Raw genomic sequence first — 24213 nt, forward strand, 5'->3', positions numbered from 1 at the left:
GACTCTGTGCGACCCCATAGACGGCAGCCCACCAGGCTCCCCCGTCCCTGGGATTCTCCAGGCAAGAACACTGGAGTGGGTTGCCATGTCCTCCAATGCGTGAAAGTGAAAAGTGAAAGTGAAGTCGCTCAGTCATGTCCGACTCTTCGCGACCCTATGGACTGCAGCCTACCAGGCTCCTCCATCCGTGGGATTTTCCAGGCAAGAGTACTGGAGTGGGGTGCCATTGCCTTCTCTGAGTCTTTACTAGATATAAAAATTTACTAAAGATAAAAATTAAATGAAAAAAAAGCCAATGAAACCATGTTATTACTTTGAAAAGGTAGACAAATTTGGTAACACAGTTAGACTAAGATAATAAAAGAAAAAAGTTATCAAAATCAAGAATGAAGAGGGGGCATCACTAGAACCCCTTTAGAAATCAAAAGAATTATAAGTAAAGGTTATAAAGACCTTTTTCCAACAAATTTTAGACAACTTGGATGAAATGGACAAATTCCTAGAAAAAAATCAAATATTAAAACTGGTCCAAAAATAAGTAGAAAAGCTAAATAGATTTTCAAGTTAGGCAGTTGAATTTATAAATTAAAATTTTACCACAAAGAAAAGTATGGACTCTGATGGCATGGCTGGTGAATTCTGTCAGACATTTAAGTAAAAAATGCTATACAGTCTCAGAAAATTTGAGGAGGAGAAAACACTTCTTAACTTACTTTATGAGGTTCGTGTTGCTGTTGTTCAGTTGCTAAATCATATCCAACTCTTTGTGACCCATGGACTGCAACACGGCAGGCTTCCCTGTACTTCATCATCTCCCAGAGTTTGCTCAAATTCATGTCCATTGAGTTGGTGACACTGTTTAACCATTTCATCCTCTGCTCTTCTCTTATCCTTGTGCCTTCTATCTTTCCCAGCATCAGGGTTTTTTCCATTAAGTCAGGTCTTCGCATCAGGTGGCGCAGTCCAAGGGACTCTCAAGAGTCCAGCACCACAATTCAAAAGCATCAATGAGGTTAGTGTACCCTGATACCAAATACATCACAAGAGAAGAAAATCACAGATCAGTATCTCTCATGAAGGTAGACACAAAACCATAACAATGTTGGCACAGGAACAAGAGATAGCTTGTATACAATCAAATATCTAGTCTGTGGCAAAGCCAAGATTTGAACCTGGACCTTGTAGCACTGTAGGCTTTCATCGCAGTGAGTTCACTGTGCTGTGAAAGCAGCAGTGATATGGTGTGAACTCTATAAGTACGAACTGAATTTTAAACCTCCAGTGAGTCTGTTCTTGGTCCTGATGATTATTGTCCTCACTTGTGAAATTAAATTTATCTTACTGTCTCTGCTTGTTTCTATATTAAACAAGCATAAATATGCATGATTTAAACATCTTGATTAGACATCTTTTAGTAGATACTTTCCTGGAATTTAAGATATGTGAGAGATTCATTCTGGCAATCAACATCATGAAACAATTTTATCTTTATTAATTTAAGACCCTTTTACTAAGGCAAAGGCTATGTGTAAACAAAGGCACAAACCTGTGTGTTCTTTAAAAAACTTTAACTTTTTCATATTTTGTCGTGACAGAGATATATTATCCACTGTTTTCCCCACTGTGTTCTCATTCATATTGCAGGCTTTCCCTGGATCCCACTGTTTCAGTTATAAGGCTTCTTATAAATCCTTTAATATTTTAATAAGATTAGTAGATTACAAAATCTATATTTTTTAATGTATCTCTGTAGGGTACATAATGATGATATAGTGTAGCCCATTTTCTTTCATTTAGACAAGCTACCCAAAAGATTACTATAGAGCTATATATATCCATTGAAGATTCAGTTTACTGGGAAGAAGTACTGGAGTGTGTCCTGATAGGCCTTGGCTTATGACATGGAAGGCTGTTTTGCAAAATTTTGTTTCATCTATGCTTTGTTGTTCCTTTTAAATCCTGGAGATAATTTTTTTTTCTAGTACAACCAATCCACATAGTTTCCTGGTATGTCCATTGTTGTGCTTTGTGGGTACTCTTGGCATTTGAGTGAGACTGTTCTGTCATTGTACGAGGCTGGATTGCGCATCACTGGGTTGTTGGCGTCCCTGGTCCTTCCGAACACTGGTTGCCATGAGTACTTTTCACTTACTGCGATACCAAACAATGCGGTCGCCTTTTCTGAACTCCTCCCATCCCGTGGAGGGCAATACTGCCTCATGTTGAGTACCACTGCAGGTAATTATTTCCAGTGTTTGCCTATAAAACCTTTTATCTGTATGCTCTAGTCTCTTAATCTTATAATGTAATATTTAAAAATATGTTTAATTGAGAACCTCTTCTCACTTTTCTGCATTCTCAGATGCTGTCTTAGATGCTGCAGTCCTAGCTTCTGTCATTATGTGATATGTATTTGGACAGTTTTTTAGTTCTTCTGTCCTTGTTTGTGATAGCTCTTCATCTTGTTTTACTCTAGCTATTTTGGCATGTTTATGTTTTTCTATTCTAGTAATGCCTGCCTGCCTCATTAAAGCTAAACTTTACTAAAGGTTGACTGAAAAGTCTATCAAGTAGAAAACTTTTGACAATTTCTCTTTTAAATTGTGCCTATTGAATTATCAATACCTGGAAACTCATCAAAAGACAGCATCCATAGAACTCTCCCTGCCTAGGGACTGACTGAGATTGTTTTAAATTCTTACAGAGCTTTCCCTAATTGTAGACTTTAAAAACTGAAGTCTAGTGAAAAATAACATACTGCTTATTTATTTTCAAATTATGAGACAAGTAATGAAAATTATACTGCTTGAAGGTCCTGTGTTACTCCTTTAATATCACCTGGGATATGATTTTACATTCATATAAATTAATATCAGATTTCATATTATAACTTATAAGCCCTGTTTCCCAAAATGTCACTTTTCAAGGCATACATGAAACTGTAAAGCTATTTGAAAATAGTAATCAATATTTCAATACTGATATTTCATTAACTTTATGTAAATTTGAAAAAGTCTGTCTACCTACAAATTTGTCATATAGTTCCTGATATACTAAGTTTCTGTATTAGGAATGAAAAGTTTAAGCCTCATTAGTCTGTTAAGTATTCCAGAATAAAAACAAACAGATACCAGTTTTCACCAAAATTGAAAAGATTTAAAAAATGAGAATAGTTGGTATTGGTGAAAAGGCAGTGAGATGAGCATACTCTTAAATTGCTGATGGCAGTGTAAGTTAATACAGCCTTTTTGAAAAGTAGTTTGTTAGTGTGTGTGTATTTATAACCAATAATAGTAATTCCACACCACCTCTAGGATTTTATTCAGAAGAATTAAAACAGAAAGATTTATGTTTAAAACTGTAAAGTTCATTAGCATTTCCTAGGTCACAGCATAATGTAATAAGGTGGCCTGGGATTGAATCCAGTCTCCACCATTTAATAGCTATCTAGTCTGGGACAAGTCTCTTAATCTTTCTTTTGCAAGTTATGCATTGGAAATATGATGATGATGATGATGCCAATGACAATAACAGAAGCAACAGTGAAGACATTGACAGCTTCATCTGGGTTAAATGCTGCTGAATAAATCTAATTAGGCTCCTTACCAATTTTCAATTGCAGATGCTCCAAATATTTGCTATAGTCTCTATGCCTCTTCCCCACTTCTATCCACTTTCCTGTTCAGCTTATGACTTAGCCTCCTAGAGTCTTGAGAAGATTAGACAAAAACACCTTCAGTGTACCTTCCCATACTTTCAGATTTATTTGTATTGTCACAAGCCTTTATCTTTTTTTGTCCATCTGAAAGGAAGAAGCGTGTGAATTATATCAGAGAAAACCATGCTTACATCGTTCCATCTGTCATGCCTTTCTCTCTCTTCTTTACACTTTCCATTCCTGATTTAGATGTTTTTAGTCCTTAAAAAAAGTCATCCTCAATCCTGCTGTAACTGAACCCAACAATAGAGAAACAAAATGCATTTTTAAAAATGTGCAAAGGACTTGAATAGACATCAGTCAATAGGGAAATGCAAACCAGAACAACAGTGAGATAACCTCTTCATACCCATTACAATGGCTATTATCAAAAAGCCGGAAAAGGATGAGTGCTAGAGAGGATGTGGGGAAGTTGGAACCCTTGTTTACTGTTAGTGGAGATGTAAAATGATACAGCCACCAGGGAAAACAGTACAGTGGTTCCTCAAATAAATAAATAAAGCAATTATTATATTATCCAGCAATTCTACTTGTGACTACAAACTCCAGAGAATAATTAAAAGCAGGGATTTGAACAGATTTTGTAAGCCAGTGTCTATAGCAGCATTGTTCATAATAGCCAAAAGGTAGAAACAACCCAAATGTCCATTGACAAATAAATGGATAAACAAAATATGGCATATACATAAAATGGTGTATTATTTAGCCTTAAAAGGGAAGGAAATTCTGAAACATACTGAACCTAGAAGATTTTATACTAAGTGAAATGTTAAACACAGATGTACAAATACTATATGATTCCATTTACATGAGGTACCAGGAATGGTCACAGAATACCAAGAATAGACAGAAAATAGAACAGTGATTTCTAGGAGCTGAGGGAGGAGGGGCTGTGAAATTATTGTTTAATGGGTATAGAGTTTCAGTTTGGGAGGATGAAAAAGTTCTGGAGATGGATGGTGGTGATGGTTGCACAATAGAGTGAATGTATTTAATGCCACTGAATTTTATTCCTTAACATGGCAAATTTTGTGTATATTTTACCATAATAAAAAAAGTCAACTGCCATTCTTTATTTCTTTGCTGCTTTATTTTTCCTCAATCTACTTTATTCTAGTTTGTACTCTAGCAAATGCTCTGCAACCATTCTTGCAAAATGTACTAAAATGTCCTAGTTTTCACATCATCCTAATTTAAAAAAAAAACTTATTGTGATATTTAGCTCTCTGAAACCATTTTTCTTTGCTTTTGGACCAACCATCACTGTGTACTGGTTTTCCTTCTGTCTCTCTGATCACTTCCTTTGAAAATCTTTTGCTGTTATCTTCCTAGACCTATCTCTAGGATTCTGTCCCTATTACAAATTCCTGCTGGACCCCCACTTCCTACTGTTCAGTGTACCATAATGGTTTTCAAATATTGCTTATATGCAAGTAACCTCAAATATCTTTGTCTTCCTCTTGAGTTACAAAACATCTTATTGCCTGTAACATAGCTCCACCTGGATCACCAACACATTGTCTAAAACTGAATTCACCCCTTTCTTAATGATTCTTCTATTAGGTTTTATATCTTAATGCCACTGTATTCTCAATAATATTGGCTAAGACTCTTGGGCTTTTTTCCCTCCCTCTCTCCTCCCTTCATCTCTCCTTTTTTCCCTCCCTCCTCTTCTTCCCTTTCTTATTCTCTTCCCCTCACAGTATTCATATATAGTTACTTTTTATTTGCTGTTTGTTCTGTCCCTTAAATGTGTCTCAAGTCCCTCTTCTTTCCATATTCAGGGGCACCTGCAAACCGGTGTAAAACATCATATTTCACAGTTAATTGTAATCATTATCATCAGAAAATAATAATTATCATTGAAAAAGTTGTCTTTCCCATTTTATGCATAGATTAAACTGAGGTTCAAAATGGTTTAAGTAACTTGCCTAAGATCTTTCATCTTGTAAGTGGCAAAGCCAGTATTCAAGTATTCAAGGTCCGTTTGGATATGGGTCTGTTTGACCTTAAAATCCTTCGTCTTAATATAGTTACAGTTCCTCTGGCCAACCTTGTGAGTTCTTATAAAGGAACTTTGTCCCCAGGAAATGTAATGAATAAGGTATCAACAGATGTAATTCATGTTTTGTTTAATTAGGACCATATTTTGAAAGAACTGAATGTCAACAGAGTTCATTCAGTATTCAACACATGAGTATTCATTTATTTAGAAACTGGCCTAAAGAGAGTCACCCTCCTTATAATACTCTTCCTGCTTTCCTTCTCCATCCCAGTTGTCCTTGGCTCCCAAATGACAACTTTAGATAAGGTAGAGATCTGAGGGGATGTGGTCGTGAGTGGTAGGAGGATGCGCTTAAGATTAACTTTACTCATGTAAAACTGTACCTATAGTTGACTCACGAGAAAAGTTTCTTCTACATTATCACCTAATCTGAGGATCTATATTTAGTTCAGAAAGTTCAGCAACATTAAGAATTTTGTAGACTTTTGTGAGCTACCCTTATAACAACCATTTATAATGTGATTTTCAAAAACATCTTCCATAAAGTTGATGCTAAAAAGGATATTTGTGATAGAATTTATTTCCTGTTTGCCTGTACTAATTCTTTCTCTCTTCTTCACCACTGAAGGCAGCCTGATAGATAGTGGTGTGTTCAAAGTTGTTAAGAAAAAGGAGTGTCAGTGATCTCGAATGATCTCCATCTTGCATGAGTGGACCTTGAATACTTGAGAATTAGCTATACACAACTAAATTAAACAGTCAGCAATTAAATCAAGTAGACAAATACACATTTCTTTCACAAGCAAGTAATTCAGAGTTCATCACATTTAGAAAGTAAACATCCCTAATGAACGTTAGTCATTTGGCCCTTTGTGTTGTTTTGAATATTAAGATCTTGGTAGTAATTAACCTTACTCCCTTTGCATTACAGCCTTATTATCTTAGTTACTAAGACAGAAGGCTTTCAGAAGAGTTTTTGATTCTTCATAGAAAATATATTATGATTTTTCTTTTAGAATATTTTGTATGAATAGTAAAGACTTGTTAAATGTATTTTATAATGGGTTTTTATTTTATTATAATAACAGATACTATGAGTTAATCATAGTGGCAGCTTTCAATGTTTTAAAATTCATTGTAATTTTGTAAGTGTGCCAAGTATAAAGAATGCCTTTGTTTTCTATATTCCATTGTATCAAAATGTATTGCAAAACTTATGGTACATTCTTAGATTTTCTGACAGTGTTTGTCTTAACAACGTGTAAACCACGGTATTAGGGGCATAAGTGTGCTTTGGTGGAGGATTGTTGGGCCCTGAGGCAAAGAGTACTAGAAGCGAGGAGATGGGCCATTTTCCACTTCCAGGAAATGGAAGTGATGTGTTCCTTGGCTAGTTCCCTAGCTGGGTATATGTATCTACTTTTTCAATAGAAATATGTACATAAGGAAGAAAAAGTACATTATACAGTGAAGAAAATAACAACCAGATCACTCATGCTCATTGTATCCTGTGCATCTTGTAGAAAGATTTTAATTTGCAGTACAATAAGGTAAATTAACATTTTAGTTAAAAAAATACATTGTTGCTTTTATCAATAGGTGGTTATGTGCCTATCCTGATACACTTGACAGCATGTGAACTCAAGGATCCACCAAAGGCAATAGTACTAGAAGCGCCATGACAGAAGGAGAATAGGAAACACAGGAGGATCTTCTTAGAAACTGGCTGTTTGGATACAGACATCTGAAAATACAGTGTCCTTCAGCTTAATGCTGTGTACTTGGCAGTGGTTACTGACCAGCAACAGATCGAAACTGTGACTAGGAGTTATTTAATCTGTCATCTAAATTGACCTGAAATCACCTTAATGTGCTTCGCAATAAGAATTGAGATTATCATTCACTTTACAATGGATATATTCATGTCAGAAAAGTCGTATTTTATACTAAAGGAATCAATAACTTAGTTACAGACTTGTAACATTCAAGATTAACTTTCATTTCATTGTGCTAATCCTGTTTAGTGAGTAATTAGAGTAGTATATTTCAGTTATAATTTCTGATAACATTTTCTTTTTTATTTACCAAGGTTATTAATACCTTGTGAAAACAGAATAGTATCCATTTTACCTAATTTTGGTTAACTAAGACATTTCTAGTTTAAATGTGCCAATAAAGATTTAATTTTGTAGAATAAATGTTTTTAGTTTTAGATAATGTTGTTAAGTCTATAAAGATTGCTAGAGAGAGAGATGTAATAATTATAAATGGATCTATTAGGCACTAATTATATATTTTACATATTTTGTTTTGCTAAATAACTATATCTGTTATACCTAAAATTGTTAAAGTTTGTGATAGATTTAACTGACATTTTAGCAATCAATTTTTAAGAATTTCAGACTGACTTTGCTTCTTTCCTGGTACATCTCAACTGTTTCTGACAAAAATAAAATAGTAACTGTAATAGCTATAATCCTTAGCATTCAACTAATGTAGAAGTAGAAAAGGACTGTTTCAGAACATTGATTAAGCCATTTATAAGGCCTTTGTCCTTGGAAAGATTGTTACAAGCAGGGTATGGGAAAAATAATTATAAGATTTGTTTTTGTTTGCAAATATGTCAAACATTTCTATAATGACTATCATGACTAAATGTGACTGGTTTTGTTAAAAATACTGTGTCAAACTTTAGAAAGCTTATTGTAAAAGAAATTTAGTTTCTAATTTTTAGGTACAAGCAAATGATATTCAAAAAGTTAATTTGACTGAAATTAACTATTTCTCTGAATAATGGCTTCATTTAAGCACAAAAGTAGGCTTCCTGATTTGTACTTCATACTATATATTTCAAATGCCAAAGAACACTTACAAGCACTGTAATGATTGTTTTGGAAGAGTAGCATTACAGAAGTTAGAAAAATTCTGCCTAAAAACACAGAGTTGGAATTTAACTTTTCCTTAAATAAAGTGTTAGTCACTCAGTCGTGCCCAACTCTTTATGACCCCATGGCCTGTAGCCCACCAGGCTCCTCTGTCCTTGGAGTTTTCTAGGCAAGAATACTGGAGTGGGTTGCGATTTCCTTCTCCAGGGGATTTTCCTGACCCAGGGATCGAACCTGGGTCTCCTGCATTGCAGCAAAGTAACAAAAACCCATTATAGTAATTTTCAACTTTTTTCCCTCAACTATTTACCCATTTAGAAATAGTTGTATAACTTGAAACAAGCATTATTCATTATTGGTGTATTATTGAGGATTTTTGTCTTTGGTTTTTTGTCTTTTTTGGTAGAGAAAAAAATTAATTTAGATGTACTTTTTGGAATTTGGGAATTTTTGAATTAAGTTATTGACATTTTTCTTAACAAAGTGAGAGACTTTTCCTCATGGTTTGAAATTAAAAGGTAATATAAGAGTATGCTGATTTTGCACTGCTTTCTTAGATTCATGTTATCTTAATGTTAACAAATCTTCTAGATTCTTAAAAATCTATGCAATCCTGCTTCTCTTAGATGGCATCTCACCAAAATGTTGTCCACTCAGTCATAGAAAAGTCCTCTCATACTCCTCAGAGCAACCTGTTCTTTCTTTGAACTGCTTGTTGGAAAATTTTCTTATATCTAATTAGGAACAATCTCTTATGCTTTCCACTCCTTCATTTTAGTTCTCACACTGACGGCTACATAAAACAAGTCTAGTCCAGGTTGCATTCTGCCAGCCATCATCAGATATTTGAAAAGATACTACTTTTCTCCTCAACTTTCCAGGAAGATTCTGTTTTAAGGAAGACATTGCGGTGTCATGGAAAGACCATGGTCTTTTAAATGAGCAGGCCTAAGTTCAAACTAAGTAGGCTAATTAATAATTTTGTTACTTTGGATGATTTACTTACCTCTTTTACTCTAGTTCTTATCTGTAAAATGGGGTTAAAACTTTCAATGAAGAATTGTTACAAGATAATGTGTCCGGAGCATTTGGCACATTCTTGACACATTCTTGACGCTGAACAGATGTTGGTTGTTTACAGATGTTGACTATCTTCTCTTTTTCCTTTCCCATTCCACCTCCCCTCTTCCATATTTAGGAGAACATATTTAAAAGCATGATTATTTTATTGAGGCAGAGAATGTGTTAAAGAAATGATAGAAATCACTTAGTTACTCACTAACAAATGGGAGAAGAGAATAGGCCCAAACTACATCTTTCCTTGTATCCATTAAGTTTGACTGAATGAAGAAACCGTTGATCCATGTATCTGACTGATAAAACTGAGGGTATATGTAGAAAAATTCATTTAAGGAGAATACAACTAGATGGTATACATAAATAATGAGAAATTTTGGGAGTGTGCACCTGTTTCATTTTTTTCTGTAAAAGATGTGTGGCTTCTTTACCAACTGAGCTATCAGAGAAGCTCAAATTGAGAGTTGCTCAGTTGTGTCCATCTCTTTGCAACCCCATGGACTACACAGTCTATGGAATTCTCCAGGCCTGAACACGGGAGTGGGTAGCCTTTTCTTTCTCCAGGGGATCTTCCCTATCCAGAGATTGAACCCAGGTCTCCTGTGTTGCAGGCAGATTCTTTACCAACTGAGCCACAAGGAAAACACAAGAATATTGGAGTAGATAGCCTATCCCTTCTCCAGGGCATCTTTCCCACCCAGGAATCCAACCAGGGTCTTCTGCATTGTAGGCAATTCTTTACAAGCTGAGCTATCAGGGAAGTCCTAACGGCAAGCAAGCAAGCTATAAAAGGATTCCATGCACAAAATAACCCATTTCTTATATATATCATATTTCTGTATACAATCTAAATTCATATTCATACTTGTAGCCATGAGATTTAAATTTGCTTAACTCTGAGTTTCACGTATAATATGTTCCTGAAACACTAGTTTTATAAGATGTTAGTAGTTAATGGGTTAAAAAGAGTTTCATGTTATAAGTTAGGGAAATGCTTAAACAAAAATTACATTTTTTTCCTCTGGGACTTGAAATCATCTTAATAAACTGATATGTATTGTGAAGGTATCAGATTTGAAACATCATTTTATCCTGTCTTGAGGACATGCTTTATTCTTACAATTTATTTTACCAATATAAATAATGTAAAAACACAGAGTAAAAGAAAATCACTAGACAGGGGAGGAAAATTCCTCTATTCTCTTAGTCTTGAGAATTAAACTGACATAAGAGAAATTAACAGGAGAAAAGCATAGAAAGTTTATTTAATGATTTTCTGTACAGATGGGAGTCTTCATAAAGAAAATGAAGACCCAAAGAAGCAGTTACAATTGAGAGCTTATATACTTTAATTAAGAAACAATAAATTTGTGGAGGAGTGATGAGACAGAGGGGCTTGGGCAAGGGGCAGAAACTGTGCGAAAGTGACTAGGAAAACATATATGGGAAACTAATGGAAGATAAGGGTTATTTTAGTAGGTTAGTTTGTATAGATTCATACCCAGACTCCAGTAATGAGAATGTTCTTCCCTTCCTGGTACAGAGATGGTTCCTTTCTCACAGGAAATTTTATGATCCGTTTTTCGGTAGAAAGGTGGAGGTCAGAGAAGTCTTCCTGCATCTGCTGTTTCTCAGGTGCTTTCGGTTCCAATAATATACCCAAATGGCATAGCTTGGGGTAGCAAGGTAGTTCTCAATCCTTTCAGCAGCATTCTCTAGAGCATGGGTTGGCAAACCATGGCTCGTGGGTCAAACAAGCATGGTACCTGTTTTTGCAAATAAGTTTTGTTGGGACACAGCCAAACCCATTCATTTGCATATTGTCTACAGCTCATGTTGTACTTTGAGGGAGAGTTGAATAGTTGGAAGAGAGATTCTGTGGTCTTGAAAGCCTAAATACTTACTCTCTGGCCCTTTATAGAGAAATGAAATGAAAAAAGACTCCTGCTCTAAAACCTTGAAATAGCTTCTCAGAATCATCAGTATTTATGAACATGACTAATTTATACAACTACTGTTGTTGTTGTTGCTTAGTTGCTAAGTTGTGTTCATCTCTTTGTGAGGTCTGTAGCCCACTAGGCTCCTCTGTCCATGGGATTTCCCAGGCAAGAATACTGGAGTGGATTGCTGTTTCCTTCTTCAGGGGATCTTCCCGACCCAGAGATAAAACCCACATCTCCTGCATTGGCAGGTGGATTCTTTACCATTGAGTCACCAGGGAAGCCCCTATTCAACTACAATATATATCTTAATTTTGTTTAGGAAATAAGGATTTGTCTACTTTATAAACGTAAATGAAGTGGTCTTTTTTTATGGCCCACAAATATAAGTACAAAGGAACCTATGGGGTAATATGCTGAATGCTGGGAAAAAAGAGCTGGGCACCAAAGAATTGATGCTTTTGAAATGTGGTGTTGGAGAAGACTCTTGAGAGTCCCTTGGAATGCAAGGAGATCAAACGAGTTCATCCTGAAGAAAATCAGTCCTGAATATTCATTGGAAGGACTGATGCTGAAGCTGAAGCTCCAGTACTTTGGCCACCTGATGTGAAGAACTGACTCATTGGAAAAGACCCTGATGCTGGGCAAGATTGAAGGCAGGAGGAGAAGGGGATGACAGAGGATGACATGGTTGGATGGCATCACCGACTCGACTTGAGTTTGAGCAAGCTCCAGGAATTGGTGATGGACAGGGAAGCCTGGCGTGCCGCAGTCCATGGGGTCACAAAGAGTTGGACACGACTGAGTGACTGAATTGAACTGAACTGATGTTAATATGTGTTACTACTTTTACAAGAAAGAATAACCATGCTTAGAAGCCCCTTAGCTCAAATGGCTTGTACATAGTACGCCTTCAGGAAATATATGTTGAACTTATAATTGATGATAAACAGAGAAAATATAAGACCAAAAGTATAGTACAAAAGGATTCTTAGCTTTAAAATAAAAGAGCATCTGAATTTTGAAAGCATTTGTCAAACTGTTAGGAAAATCTGTTTTATATTTTTCATGTGTAGGGAATAGATACATACACTATACACATTAAAGATGCAGAAAATGATGGGATATTATCTTTATATTGCTAGTATTAGTATACACTTAAATATCCTTTGCTACATGAATTACCAAAAAGGGGTAAATCCTAGTAGTTTTTAAGGTAATCATTTGTATATGGAAATATAAACTAGAGCATGTGTTGTGGGGAACTGTTTCTTGCTTTAACTTACCAAATTTGCAATAGTTACAAAGACATCTCCACTCCAGGCAGTTATGCCTGCCTCCAAGTGTCAGTATAAAGTGGAGACTGAAACATTTAAAGGTGTGTTCCATGTGTGCTGTATTTGCTACTTGACCATAAATAGCTAGGAGAGCGGTACTCAGAAGAGCCAGCGTCTTTGGACACGTGCCTCATACCCATTTAGGCTCTTCTATTGCTGTTAAAACAACCTTTCTTCCCCACTTCTACCCCTGAATCCTAACACCAGCTTTCTCCAATATGTGCTCTATAGCTCATTAGTCTTGTGCTTATTTTGTTGTTTTGTGTGTTGTGACTCCATGGACTGCAGCATGCCAGGCTCCTCTGTCCTCCACTATCTCCTGGAGTTTGCCCAAATTCATGTACGTTGGGTCGGTGATGCTATCTAACCATCTCCTCCTCTGCCTCCCCCTTCTCCTTTTGCCTTCAAGCTTTCCCAGCATCAGGGTCTTTTCCAGTGAGTAGGCTCTTCACCTCAGGTGGCCAAAGTATTGGAGCTTCAGCTTCAGTATCAGTTCTTCCAATAAATATTCAGGGTTGATTTCCTTTAGGATTGACTGGTTTGATCTCCTTGTAGTCCAAGAGACTCTCAAGAGTCTTCTGTAGCACCACAATTCAAAAGCATCAATTCTTTGGTTCTCAGCCTTCTTTATGGTCCAACTCTCACATCCATGCATGACTACTGGAAAAAACTCGAGCTTTGACTATATAGACCTTAGTTAGCAAAGGGGTCTCTGTTTTTTTAACTCGCTTTCTAGGTTTGTCATAGCTTACTTTCCAAGGAAAGGTTTTTTTGTTGCCCCGTAATATTCGTGAGGTAAGGGAATTGCCTGGAGGAGGAGAAGTCTTGACCTATTCCCAGAGGAATCCTGCAATTTAGGAGTATTATGTAATGGTTAAGAGCACTGACTTTGAAATCAAACTTAACCATGTTTCAGGCCTAGAAAAACCACTTACTGAAGTTTCTAGCTTGTGACTAGTCAGGTTACTCAATCAGTTTTCTCGTGATTGAAATAAGATACTAATTATATAATTGTGTCACAGTGCTGTTGTAAGGATTAAATAAGATAAAATATGTGAAGGTCTTATAAAGGAGTGGATCTTTTGGTCAGTACTCCATAAATGATAATCATGATTATGGGTAGTGGTGGGAGTTTTGTTACAATTGTTAGTTTTCCTCATCTGTTAAGCAGGGTAATTATATTATCTACCCTGAAGGCAGTGCACTGAAACATTTAAAATTATTTAATGCATGGCGTATAGTAAATGTTTAAGTGTTAACCATTATTATTTGCAGTTTCTGCTTGACTATTCTGGGTTATTCTAATGCGTTCTTATCAACACAGATCTCTTATTTTACAGGCTGACTGGAAATCCCTTTCCTCTTTCTTGATTCTCTTCTTTTCCATATCAGTTAGGGATGTGGAAATTTTTGTGGACTCTACAGAAGTATGTGTCTTTTAATTCTGTGGCTTAAAATTGGATAAGATGATAATTCGTATCTGTCAAGGCATAGCTTGTCAAATTTATTGCTGTTATTTTTGTGTCCTATTATCTTATGAATGTTTGTGTAATCTGTAGTGATATTCTGTCTTTCTTCTTTTTTTTCTTTAAACCAGTTTTTTCAGAAGTTTATCAATTTTATTGAACTTCAAAGAAGCAGTTTTTGGTTGTTGATATTTCTCACCGCCCCCCCCCTTTTTTTGTTTTGCTTTTATTGAATTTCACTTTTTAACTTTCTTTTTTTGTGCTTAGTTTGGGTTTCATTTGCTCTTTTTTTCCAAATTTCTTCAGGTGGAATCTTATTCATAAATTGCTGATTTCAGATATTTCTTCTTTTCTAATACAATCGTATAAAACTATACATATCTCTGTAAGCATGATTTATGTACATCCCACACATTTGAAGTATGTGAATAAAGACTGTCACCTGTCATTTCAGTAAACAGGCTGCCCACCATCAAGCCATCAGCACCTGCAGCCACCCCTGACAATGCACCCTGAGGACGGGGAACTAGAATGGAGAAGAGTGGGGTACCGGCACTAGAGAGCTAAGATGCAGATCAAGGGAATAATTTCAATAAGTCCAACTCTTGCATCTTCCCATACATAGAAAAGTGATAAATTCATTAACTTGAGATGTCTGGTTTTTAAAATATAGTTAGCAGTAATCTTTTGATGTTGGACACCTGGGTTTTGTTTTTTTTTTTCCTTTTTTTTCTTGCCCCCCACAGAAACTCCTGTATATCCTGACTTGTCACTTACCTCTTTGCAACAGGCCCTCAGAGCTATCTGAGAGGCTGTATCCTGAACTCAAGTCTTCAGTAAGTCTGCCGAATAAAACATCAGTTTTTCAGTTTTGCATTCTTTTCAGTTGACAAATATATTTTCATTAAATTCAAAATATTTTCTAATATCCCTTGTAATTTCTTCTTGGGTTACTTAGAAATATATTGTTTACTTTCTAAGTATTTGAATATTTTTCCAAGTTCTCTCTTCTGTTACTAATTTCTAGTTTAATTCCACTTTGTGGAATATTCTGTGACATCAGCCCTTAAAAATTAACTGACTTGTGTTAAAGACCAGAAATTGGTCCATCATGGTGAATGTTCATGTGCACTAATATAGCATTTGCATTCTAATATCACTGGGTGGAGTGAAATAAACATATCAACTACATCAAATTGGTTGATAATGTTCAGATTTTCCATATTCTTACTGATTTTTTTTTACTAATTAATTCTGAGATTGTGCTGAAATACACAGTTATAATTTTTCCTTTCAATTCTATCAGTTTTTGATATGTGTTTTTGAAATTTTAAGTACATAAAGCATTTAGAATTGGTATACCTTTTTGGTGAATCAATCCCTGTATTAGTATGAGAAGTTCTTTTTTTGATTCCTGTAATATTCAATGTTCTAAAGCAGGTGTCCCCATCCTCTGGGCTGTGGACCAGTACCACCTGTTGAATCAGTGACAGCATTAGATTAGAAATAAAGTACACAATAAAGGTAATGTGCTTGAATCATCCTGAAGCCATCCCTCCACCCCAGGTCTGTGGAAAGATTGTCTTCCACAAAACCAGTACCTGGTGCCAAAACGGTTGGGGACCGCTGTTCTGAATTCTACTTTGTTCTGACATTAATATGGCCTGCCCAGGTTTCTTTTTCCATGGTATTTCTGTTTCCGTTTGGAAAAAGAGATTTTCGTTTCACTTTTAACTTATCTGTGTTTTGAACTTAAAGTAGGTTTCTTATAGGTAGAGGATCATTGAGTTTTATGTTTTTATTCAACTTGACAATCTCTGCCTTTTAATTGGAATACTAAGATCCTTTGTAGCTCAGGTGGTCAAGAATTTGCCTGTAATGGTGGAGACCTGGGTTCAATCCATGGGTCAGAAAGATGCCCTGAGGAGAAGAATGGCAACCCACTCCAGTATTCTTTGCTGGAGAATTCTATGGGCAGAGGAGCCTGGCAGGCTGTGGTCCATGTGGTCACAAAGAGTAGGACAGGACTGAGCGGCTCACACTACTACTACTATTAAGATCCTTTCACTTAATGTGATTATCGGTATTTAAGTTGGATTTAAATCTGGTTGGATTCAGATCTGCTGTATTGCTGTTTGTTTTATATTTGCTCCATCTGTTCTCAGTTCCTTTTCTTTTTCTGTTTTCTGTTGAGCTTGTAGGATGCCATTTTAACACCACTTTTGGTTTATTAAGTGAATCCACTTAATTGGTGTTGTTAGTGTAGGATTTATAGTATGCATCTTTAATTTAACACAGCCTGCTTTAAATAGTTGACTTCCCTGGTAGTCTTCTTACCAAGGTTTTCCTGGTAGCTCAGCTGTTAAAGAATCCGCCTGCAATGCAGGAGACCCCAGTTCGATTCCTGAGACGGGAAGATCCCCTGGAGAAGGAAATGACAACCCAGTCCAGTATTCTTGCCTGGAAAATCCCATAGACAGAGGAGCCTGGTGCGGTACAGTCCATGGGGTCACAAAGAGCCAGACACGACTGAGTGACTAAACACGAACTTTAAATAGTATATTATTTTATGTATAGCGTAAGAACTTCATAATCATATGTTCTCAGTTTCTCCCTTCCATTCTTTGTGCTGTTGTTGTTATATGTTTTGATTCTACATCTTTATGAGCCATACAATATATTATCATTTTTACTTTGAACAGTCAGTTATCTTTTAAGGAAATTTTTAAATGAAGAGAATATTTTTATACATTTGTTTACCAGTTTGCCATTTTGGTCTCTCCTCTTTCATTTGTGGAAGTCTGTATTTCCCTCTGGTATAATTTTCGTTCTGCCTGAAGAACTTCTCTTAACATTTCTTGTATTATAGGTCTGCTGTAGGTATACCTTGTAGTATAGGTATTTGGTATACCACTTTGTATATTGCTATGTATAGGTCTGATGCAGAAAATGTCTGTTGGATTCTCAAAGCTTTTGTCTTACTGAAATTTTATTTCATGGTCATCCTCGAAAGACTTTTTTCACTTGGCACATTGTTCCTAGAATCTAGGTAACAGTTATTTTCTTTCAGTACTTTAAAGATGCCTTTCCATTGTCTTCTGGATTCCATGGTTGCTGACAGCACATCTTCAATTATGCTTATCTTTGTTCCACTGTAGCGCAGGGGTCAGTACACTTTTTCTTAAAGACCAGATAGTAAATAGTTTAGGTATCTGGTCTTTGTTGCAACTGCTGAACTTTGGTGTAATGTGAAAGCAGCAATAGATAATATGTAAATGAATGAACATGGCTGTGTTCTCATAAAACTTTATTTGTGTAGTCATGTGATGGACTCATCTGCTGTAGTTTGTTAAACCCCTTTCTGTAAAAACAAATCTCTTTTTACATGATTTCTTTTAAGGTGTTCTCGCTATGATTGTTTTTCCTTTTCTTTTTATTTTAAATTTTATGTATCTATCTATTTTTGCCTGTACTGGGTCTTCAGTGCTGCTCTTGGGCTTTCAATAGTTGTGGTGCCCAAGTTTCTCCCTGCAATGGCTTCCCTTGCAGAACATGGGCTTTGGGTGCAGGGGTTCAGAAGTTGTGGCATGTGGGCTCTGGAGTGTGCAGGCTTTAGTAGTTGTGACACATGGGCATAATTGCCCCGTGGTACGTGAAATCTTCCCAGACCAGGGATCGAACCTGTATCCACTGCATTTGCAGATGGATTCTTAACCACTGGACCACCAAGGAAGTCCTACCGCTGTTTTTCAGAATTTTGATTATGATGTTCCTTTGTGTGGCTTTCTCTGTGTTTCTTGGTGTTGGGCTTTGTGGATTTGTGGTGGTTTATAGTTTTTATGACATTTGAAAAAAATTTCAGTCATTATTTATTTTACATATTTTTGTTTCTCCCTACTTAGGACTCCAATTGCATGAATGTGTTCCTGCTTAATATTATGCCACGATAGGCATAACTGAGGCTCTGTGTATTCTTTTCCCTGTCCTTTTTCTTTCTGTGCTTCATTTGGGTAACTTCTATTGCTATCTTAATAGTTCTCTGCTAAAGTTTCTAATCTACTCTTAATTTCATCCAATGTAGTTTTCATCTTATATATATTTTTCATCTCTAGAAATCCTATAATAGATCTTATTTATATATTCTCTTCTCTCATGTTCACTTTTTTGTTTACATACAATTTATAATAGCTGTCTTAAGAGCCCTGTCTACTAAATACATCATCTTTTTCATATATGGGTCTATTTCAATTGATTTTCTCCTGGCTTTGGGTGATATTTTCTTCCTACCAATGTCCTTTTAAAAGATTGGATGCTAGCTATTTTATTTTTGTTGTTGTTGTTGTTGGCTGTTACATTTTGATTTTTATTTTATTCATGTAATGAGTGTTGGATTTTGTTCTAGGATCGTTCCTTTAAGGATTGCTTTTAAGTTGTTTTAGGCAGATCCAGATTAGTCTTTTGGCAGGGCAGGGGCTTAGATAGCCCCACTGTTTCTGATTTAGCCCCACTGTTGTGACAGGAAGTTCTGCATATTATAAGTATTAGGAGTTGCTTGGCTTGTTGCTTTGGTGTTTTATTTTGCTTTTCTGTATGAGCTTCTTGTTATGCCTGCACAGATTAGAACTCCGCCAAAGATTCAAGGAAATCCCTCTGCAACTCTCTGGAGCCGTGTCTCTGTGGAGCTCCCTCTTTTCCTATAGTCTACCCTGAAAGTTCTAGCCACCAAAACCTCCCTGAATTCTAATCTGTGTCTCTTCAACTCTTCAATACTGCCGGGCTCCAGTGGGTGCTCCATCCTTGTGTTGTTGCAGCTTGGGAGTGGCCTCTAGGCAATAAGCTTGGGCAGTTGAAGGATTCATCTTATTTGTTTCCATTCTTTCAAGGATCAGAAAACTGCTGCAAATTGTCCAACTTCAGAAAACCATTGTTTCTTACCTTTTGAATTATTATTGAATTGTTCAGAATGGCAGATAATTCCTATAGAATTTAATCCTACATGGGCAGAAGCAAAACTCTGATTACCTCTTAACGGACACAGATACTAAGAAACAGATTCATTTATTTCAAAATTCGTTTTACACATTTTTAAATGAATATTTTTAACCTCTCACTAGGGATTCTTGAAATTGTGTTGTTATTTGATCAGTGGAATTCTTAATTTTTTCCTTAAGTCATAAAACCAAGAGTATAAACTAGTAAATTGATTACTTATATTTGAATATTTTACATTTCTTATTTTCAAGAAGAAAGTAATATATTACTAACACAAACTGATTATTTAAAGTTTATGAAGCCTTGATAAGGTTTAGAAATAGATAAAATATGACAAACATATCAAAATGTAGTAGAAGCACATTATAGTATAAGATATAAACCAGATATCATTGGTGCCCAGAGAAGAAAAAAGTAATTCTTACTGATGTATGAGAACAGGATTCATCTGGAGGTCATATTTGAGCAAAGTCTTAGAGAATAATGGAGTAAGAAATGGCAACCCACTTCAGTATTCTTGCCTGGAAAATTCCATGGACAGAGGAGCCTGGTGGGCTACAGTCCATGGGATCCTGAAGAGTCAGACATGACTGAACAACTGAACACTCATGTACTTGAGAGAAATAAATAGGTATGGAAGAGTAGGAGGAATTAGTCTAGAATATTTAATTCCCTTCTATTTTTAAAAAATAACATAGGAAATTAGGGTATTCTAAGTTTTTCCAGTCAAAGAACATTTGTCAGATTTAATGTTAGGTTGATATTAGGTTGATATTAGGTTGGTGCAAATGTAATTGCGGTTTTGAACTATGAATTTTAATCATTATAACTAAGTTCAGACACATTTTTATTAATGCAAAAAAGGAACCATTACAGTTAACATATTTTTGCCAAGGAGAAATAAGTTTGTTTATTCATGTAGCATAAAAATCTGTGCTTTAGGACTCAAAAAACTCTTGGAAAGCATTTTCTGCCTCCTGCTGGTTGTAAAAGTGTTTTCATTGCATCTCATCGATTTGCTGAGCATACTTCTCAGATATAGTGGTTTTGCTTAGATGCAGTGGATCATATGGGCAGCAGACTTCCAAACAGTGACCATGACCTTTTTTGGGGTATAAGTTTGGCTTTGGGAAGTGCTTTGGAGCTTCTTAGTCCAACTACTGAGCTGGTCCTTTTCGATTGTTGTATAAAATCCACTTTTCTTCACATGTCACAGTCGGATTGAGAAATGGTTTGCTGATGTTGCACAGAATAAGAGGACACTTCAAAACGATGGTTTTTTTTTTTTTTTTGCACTTGACTCATAAGGCACCCACTTATCAAGCTTTTTCACCTTTTGAATGTGCTTCAAATGCTGAATGACCTTAGAATGGTCAACGTTGAGAGCAACTTCTTGTGAGAAGAAGAACTTCTTGTAGTTGTGAGAGGATCAACTTCGATGACTGCTCTCAATTGGTCGTTGTCAACTTCTGATGGTAGGCCATTCTACTCGTTTTCAAGGCTGTCGTCTCCTTCGCAAAACTTCTTGAACCACCTCTAGGAACTGTTAGCAGTTCCTAGGCCAAATGTGTTGTTGATGTTGCAAGTTACAACCCATCTTGAATTTGAATAAGGCAATAGCTCAAATTTGCTCTTTGTCTAACATCTTTCCTCTAGTCTAAAATAGATATAAAATAAACAGCAAGTAATAGTCATTAGCAAAAAAAACCCCAAAAACCAAACACCATAAAGCAAGAAGTGTGCATTAAAATAATGTATAATATAACTGCATTTTTTAAAGAATATATTCTAATATCAAACAGCAAATTTCAACAATGCAAAAATTGCAGTTACATTTGTGCCAACCTCTTGTCTGTCTCTCTTGACTTATGTCCCTGATACTGTATCTAGACCCTCTTTCAAAGGGCTCACCTAATTAGGTCAGTCTCTCTCTCCAGGATACTCTCCTTTTTGACTAATTGAAAGTCACCAATAACATCTTCATAATCCTGTTGTCTTTGTTATATAATGTAACCTAGTCAAAGGAGTGATATCCCATCTTACATTCATAAGTCCTGGTCCACACTCAAAGGGAAGGGATTATACAGCCTGTGCACACCACAGAGAGGGAATCTTGGGGGCTGTCTTAGAATTCTGCTGACCACAATTTGATTTATACTGCAAGTATAATTTGAAGATTACAAATCATACTTTATGCAAAGGATGTTGATAGACTAGAAATACTAACAGACTACAACTAATTAAACAGTTGAAAACAAATAGCTAAATTATTTGCTAAAGTAATTGTAACCTTAGTGGATTGTTATTTTTTTTTCTTCTTTCCTTAAAATATAATTTAACTGCTCTGATATGCTCATTATGTTTTAAGGAAAAACTCTTATTGAAACATTGTGAATTTTCCATTTGTTTTTCAGTAAACATGTACAATTTTTTAAATCCTCAATTTTTTCTTTTTACATAATTTTAATACTTAGTTCTGAATTCTCTGTTAACCATTTGAAGTTCTGTGGTTAATGTTCTCCTAGAAACATGATGGAGGAGACTGAACACTGTTCACAGTTGGCAGTGTAGTGTTGCTAAGCTACCTATCTTTTTAATTTGAAATATTAGGCATTTCAGTAATAGGTAGCCCTTAAGCTTTTAAGTGTTTGCTCATGACACATTGCAGTGTTTTATATATGCTTTTCACCTCTGTATTATAGCTATTATTGTGAAGGTTTTTTAAAAAAAGAGTGTATTTAATAGCAGTCAGTAGAGTACCTTAACTACATAAAATTAGTCATTTTATGAGAAGCTCTAATATGGACACAAATGAAATTACAAGCTATACTTTAATGTGAACTTACCTCAAATGCAGCGGTACTACAAAATGCAATAATTATACCAATCTCTCATTTGATTGTAAGTAAAATCACTGTAGAATATTACTTATAGTTGTTTTAAAAATAGCAATATTGTTATTCTCTGGGAATATCATTAAATACATATTGAAAAAGCACTTTATTATGGTGCTGTCATGCTGTTCATGTTATTTTTTCTCAAAGTAGGATATCGTGTACTAAATGGTATTATTGTAGAACATCTTCTAAATTTGTCAAAGATGAATATAGAAAGATTCTTCTAGGTGGACTCTTTTATTACAAGTTTTTCCTCTGTATTCATCTTTCCTCCATAAAAATAATTGAAGAAATACCTATCCATTGTAGAAAATATATTTTCAAAAGTATAGATAAGTGTAGAGAAAAGTTTGAAACTACCTCTAATCCTATTTCTCTCACAGAAACTGTATTCAGACTTCAGTTTCCTTTTTTTGAATATTGTTATAAAGATCATATTTCATATTCAGCTTGCATTTTACTTTTTCTTATTACAGTCTAAGCATCTTTCCAAATCATTAAAATTGAGAACATTTTTGATGACTAATTATGTTGATGTGCAGTATTTCTCATATTATATATATAGTTTCCCATTTTTATTATGTAAATAACAGTAAGAAGAAAATCTTTGTGCAAAACCTTGGTCAGCATTTCTGAGTTCCTTACAATCCTAGCTAGGAGTGCAACAGATTCTAGGAATGAAAAATTATAACATTTTAGACTTCTGAACATGTAAATAGATTACTTTCCCTGAAAAGTTGACCATCCTTATTAACATTTACTAATTTAGTTTTGAAACAAGGAAGAAATAATTAACATATTATTTTAACTTGCTTTTATGATCAAAAATTATATTTTTCAGCTTTTTATTAGCCATTTGTAATTATTGTGAAAATTTTCATTTCCCTATAGCATTTGTTCATAAATCTATGTGTCTTTTCTTACTCATTTTTGGCAGATCTCAAAGTACTGAATTTATTCCCCTTTCTGTCATGTTTTCTCATTTATTTGCCTCTTAGTTTGATTTATACACTTCATAAAATACTGATTTTTCAAAAAGTTCTTTTAAAAATCTCTCCACCTTTTTATATCCATTTATTGCTTTTAGACTTATAAATCCCTTTATTGTGCAGATTGTCTGACATTTTATCTCTTTTTACCATATTCACCTGTGGGTGGTTGCTGGCTAAGCTCTCAGAGGCATTTCATTGTTTCAGATCCCAGAATGCAACTGGGTATTCACAGAGTGACCCTCCTGGCCCTAATGCTTGCTACTTTCAAACTGCATCCTTTTCTTTCATCAGGATTTTCTAAGTGCCAGAGTCCTGTGGGTTTGGCATTGAATAAAGCAGATGCAAATCTCTGTCCGTCCCCTTCCCCCTGCTAGCACAGTATGGCTGGGGCATCACTCTTCCCAATGCCTGGCTTTTACCATCACCATGGTTTTGTTCCATGTGTCACTGCTTGGGTGTTATCTCCTCCTCTCCATCAACTTACATATGACACCTTGTTCAAGGGCCAGGTCATTCAAGAAGTCCTGCCTGAATAGCTGCCCACTGACAGTCCCTTTAGCTTGCAGGCCCTTTGACACATGCTCTTCACAATGAAATCCTTTGCAACTGCTCTCCACTGGAACCGTTAACATAGCTACCATTATGATGGACACCTGGGTGCCACTTTACAAAAGTAATTTAAAACATTTTTTTTTTTACATGTCATATATTTACATCTAATTCTTAATTGTGTGAAGTATATTTTGGTTTGTAGTTTTGGTTTAGAAACAAAACTGATTTCTTTTCCAGGTGTTAACCCATTGTTAGGGGACCAGTAAGAATATTTCCTTGCTTGTTGATTTGTTATAGTTCTTTTATAATATCCAATATAATATCCAAATTCTTGGATACTGAACTGATTGCC

At 35.5% G+C, this 24213-nt stretch overlaps 1 protein-coding gene across 3 annotated transcripts in view; it reads left to right on the forward strand.

The window, feature by feature from the left end:
* The window catches only part of PIGK (phosphatidylinositol glycan anchor biosynthesis class K), a 130389-nt gene that overhangs the window by 100087 nt on the left and 6089 nt on the right, over positions 1-24213 (forward strand). The window contains exon 11 of one of the 3 annotated variants that reach the window (XM_061121599.1): positions 7323-10565. The exons of the other annotated variants lie outside the window; for them this stretch is intronic. Within the exon in view, the coding sequence (XP_060977582.1) occupies positions 7323-7343 (21 nt within the window). The 3' untranslated portion in view covers positions 7344-10565. Of the gene's footprint in view, positions 1-7322; positions 10566-24213 lie in introns of those variants that run through there. 3 annotated transcript variants of the gene reach the window in all.

The sequence above is a fragment of the Dama dama genome, chromosome 20 (assembly GCF_033118175.1).
Source record: "Dama dama isolate Ldn47 chromosome 20, ASM3311817v1, whole genome shotgun sequence".
NCBI lineage: Eukaryota > Metazoa > Chordata > Mammalia > Artiodactyla > Cervidae > Dama > Dama dama.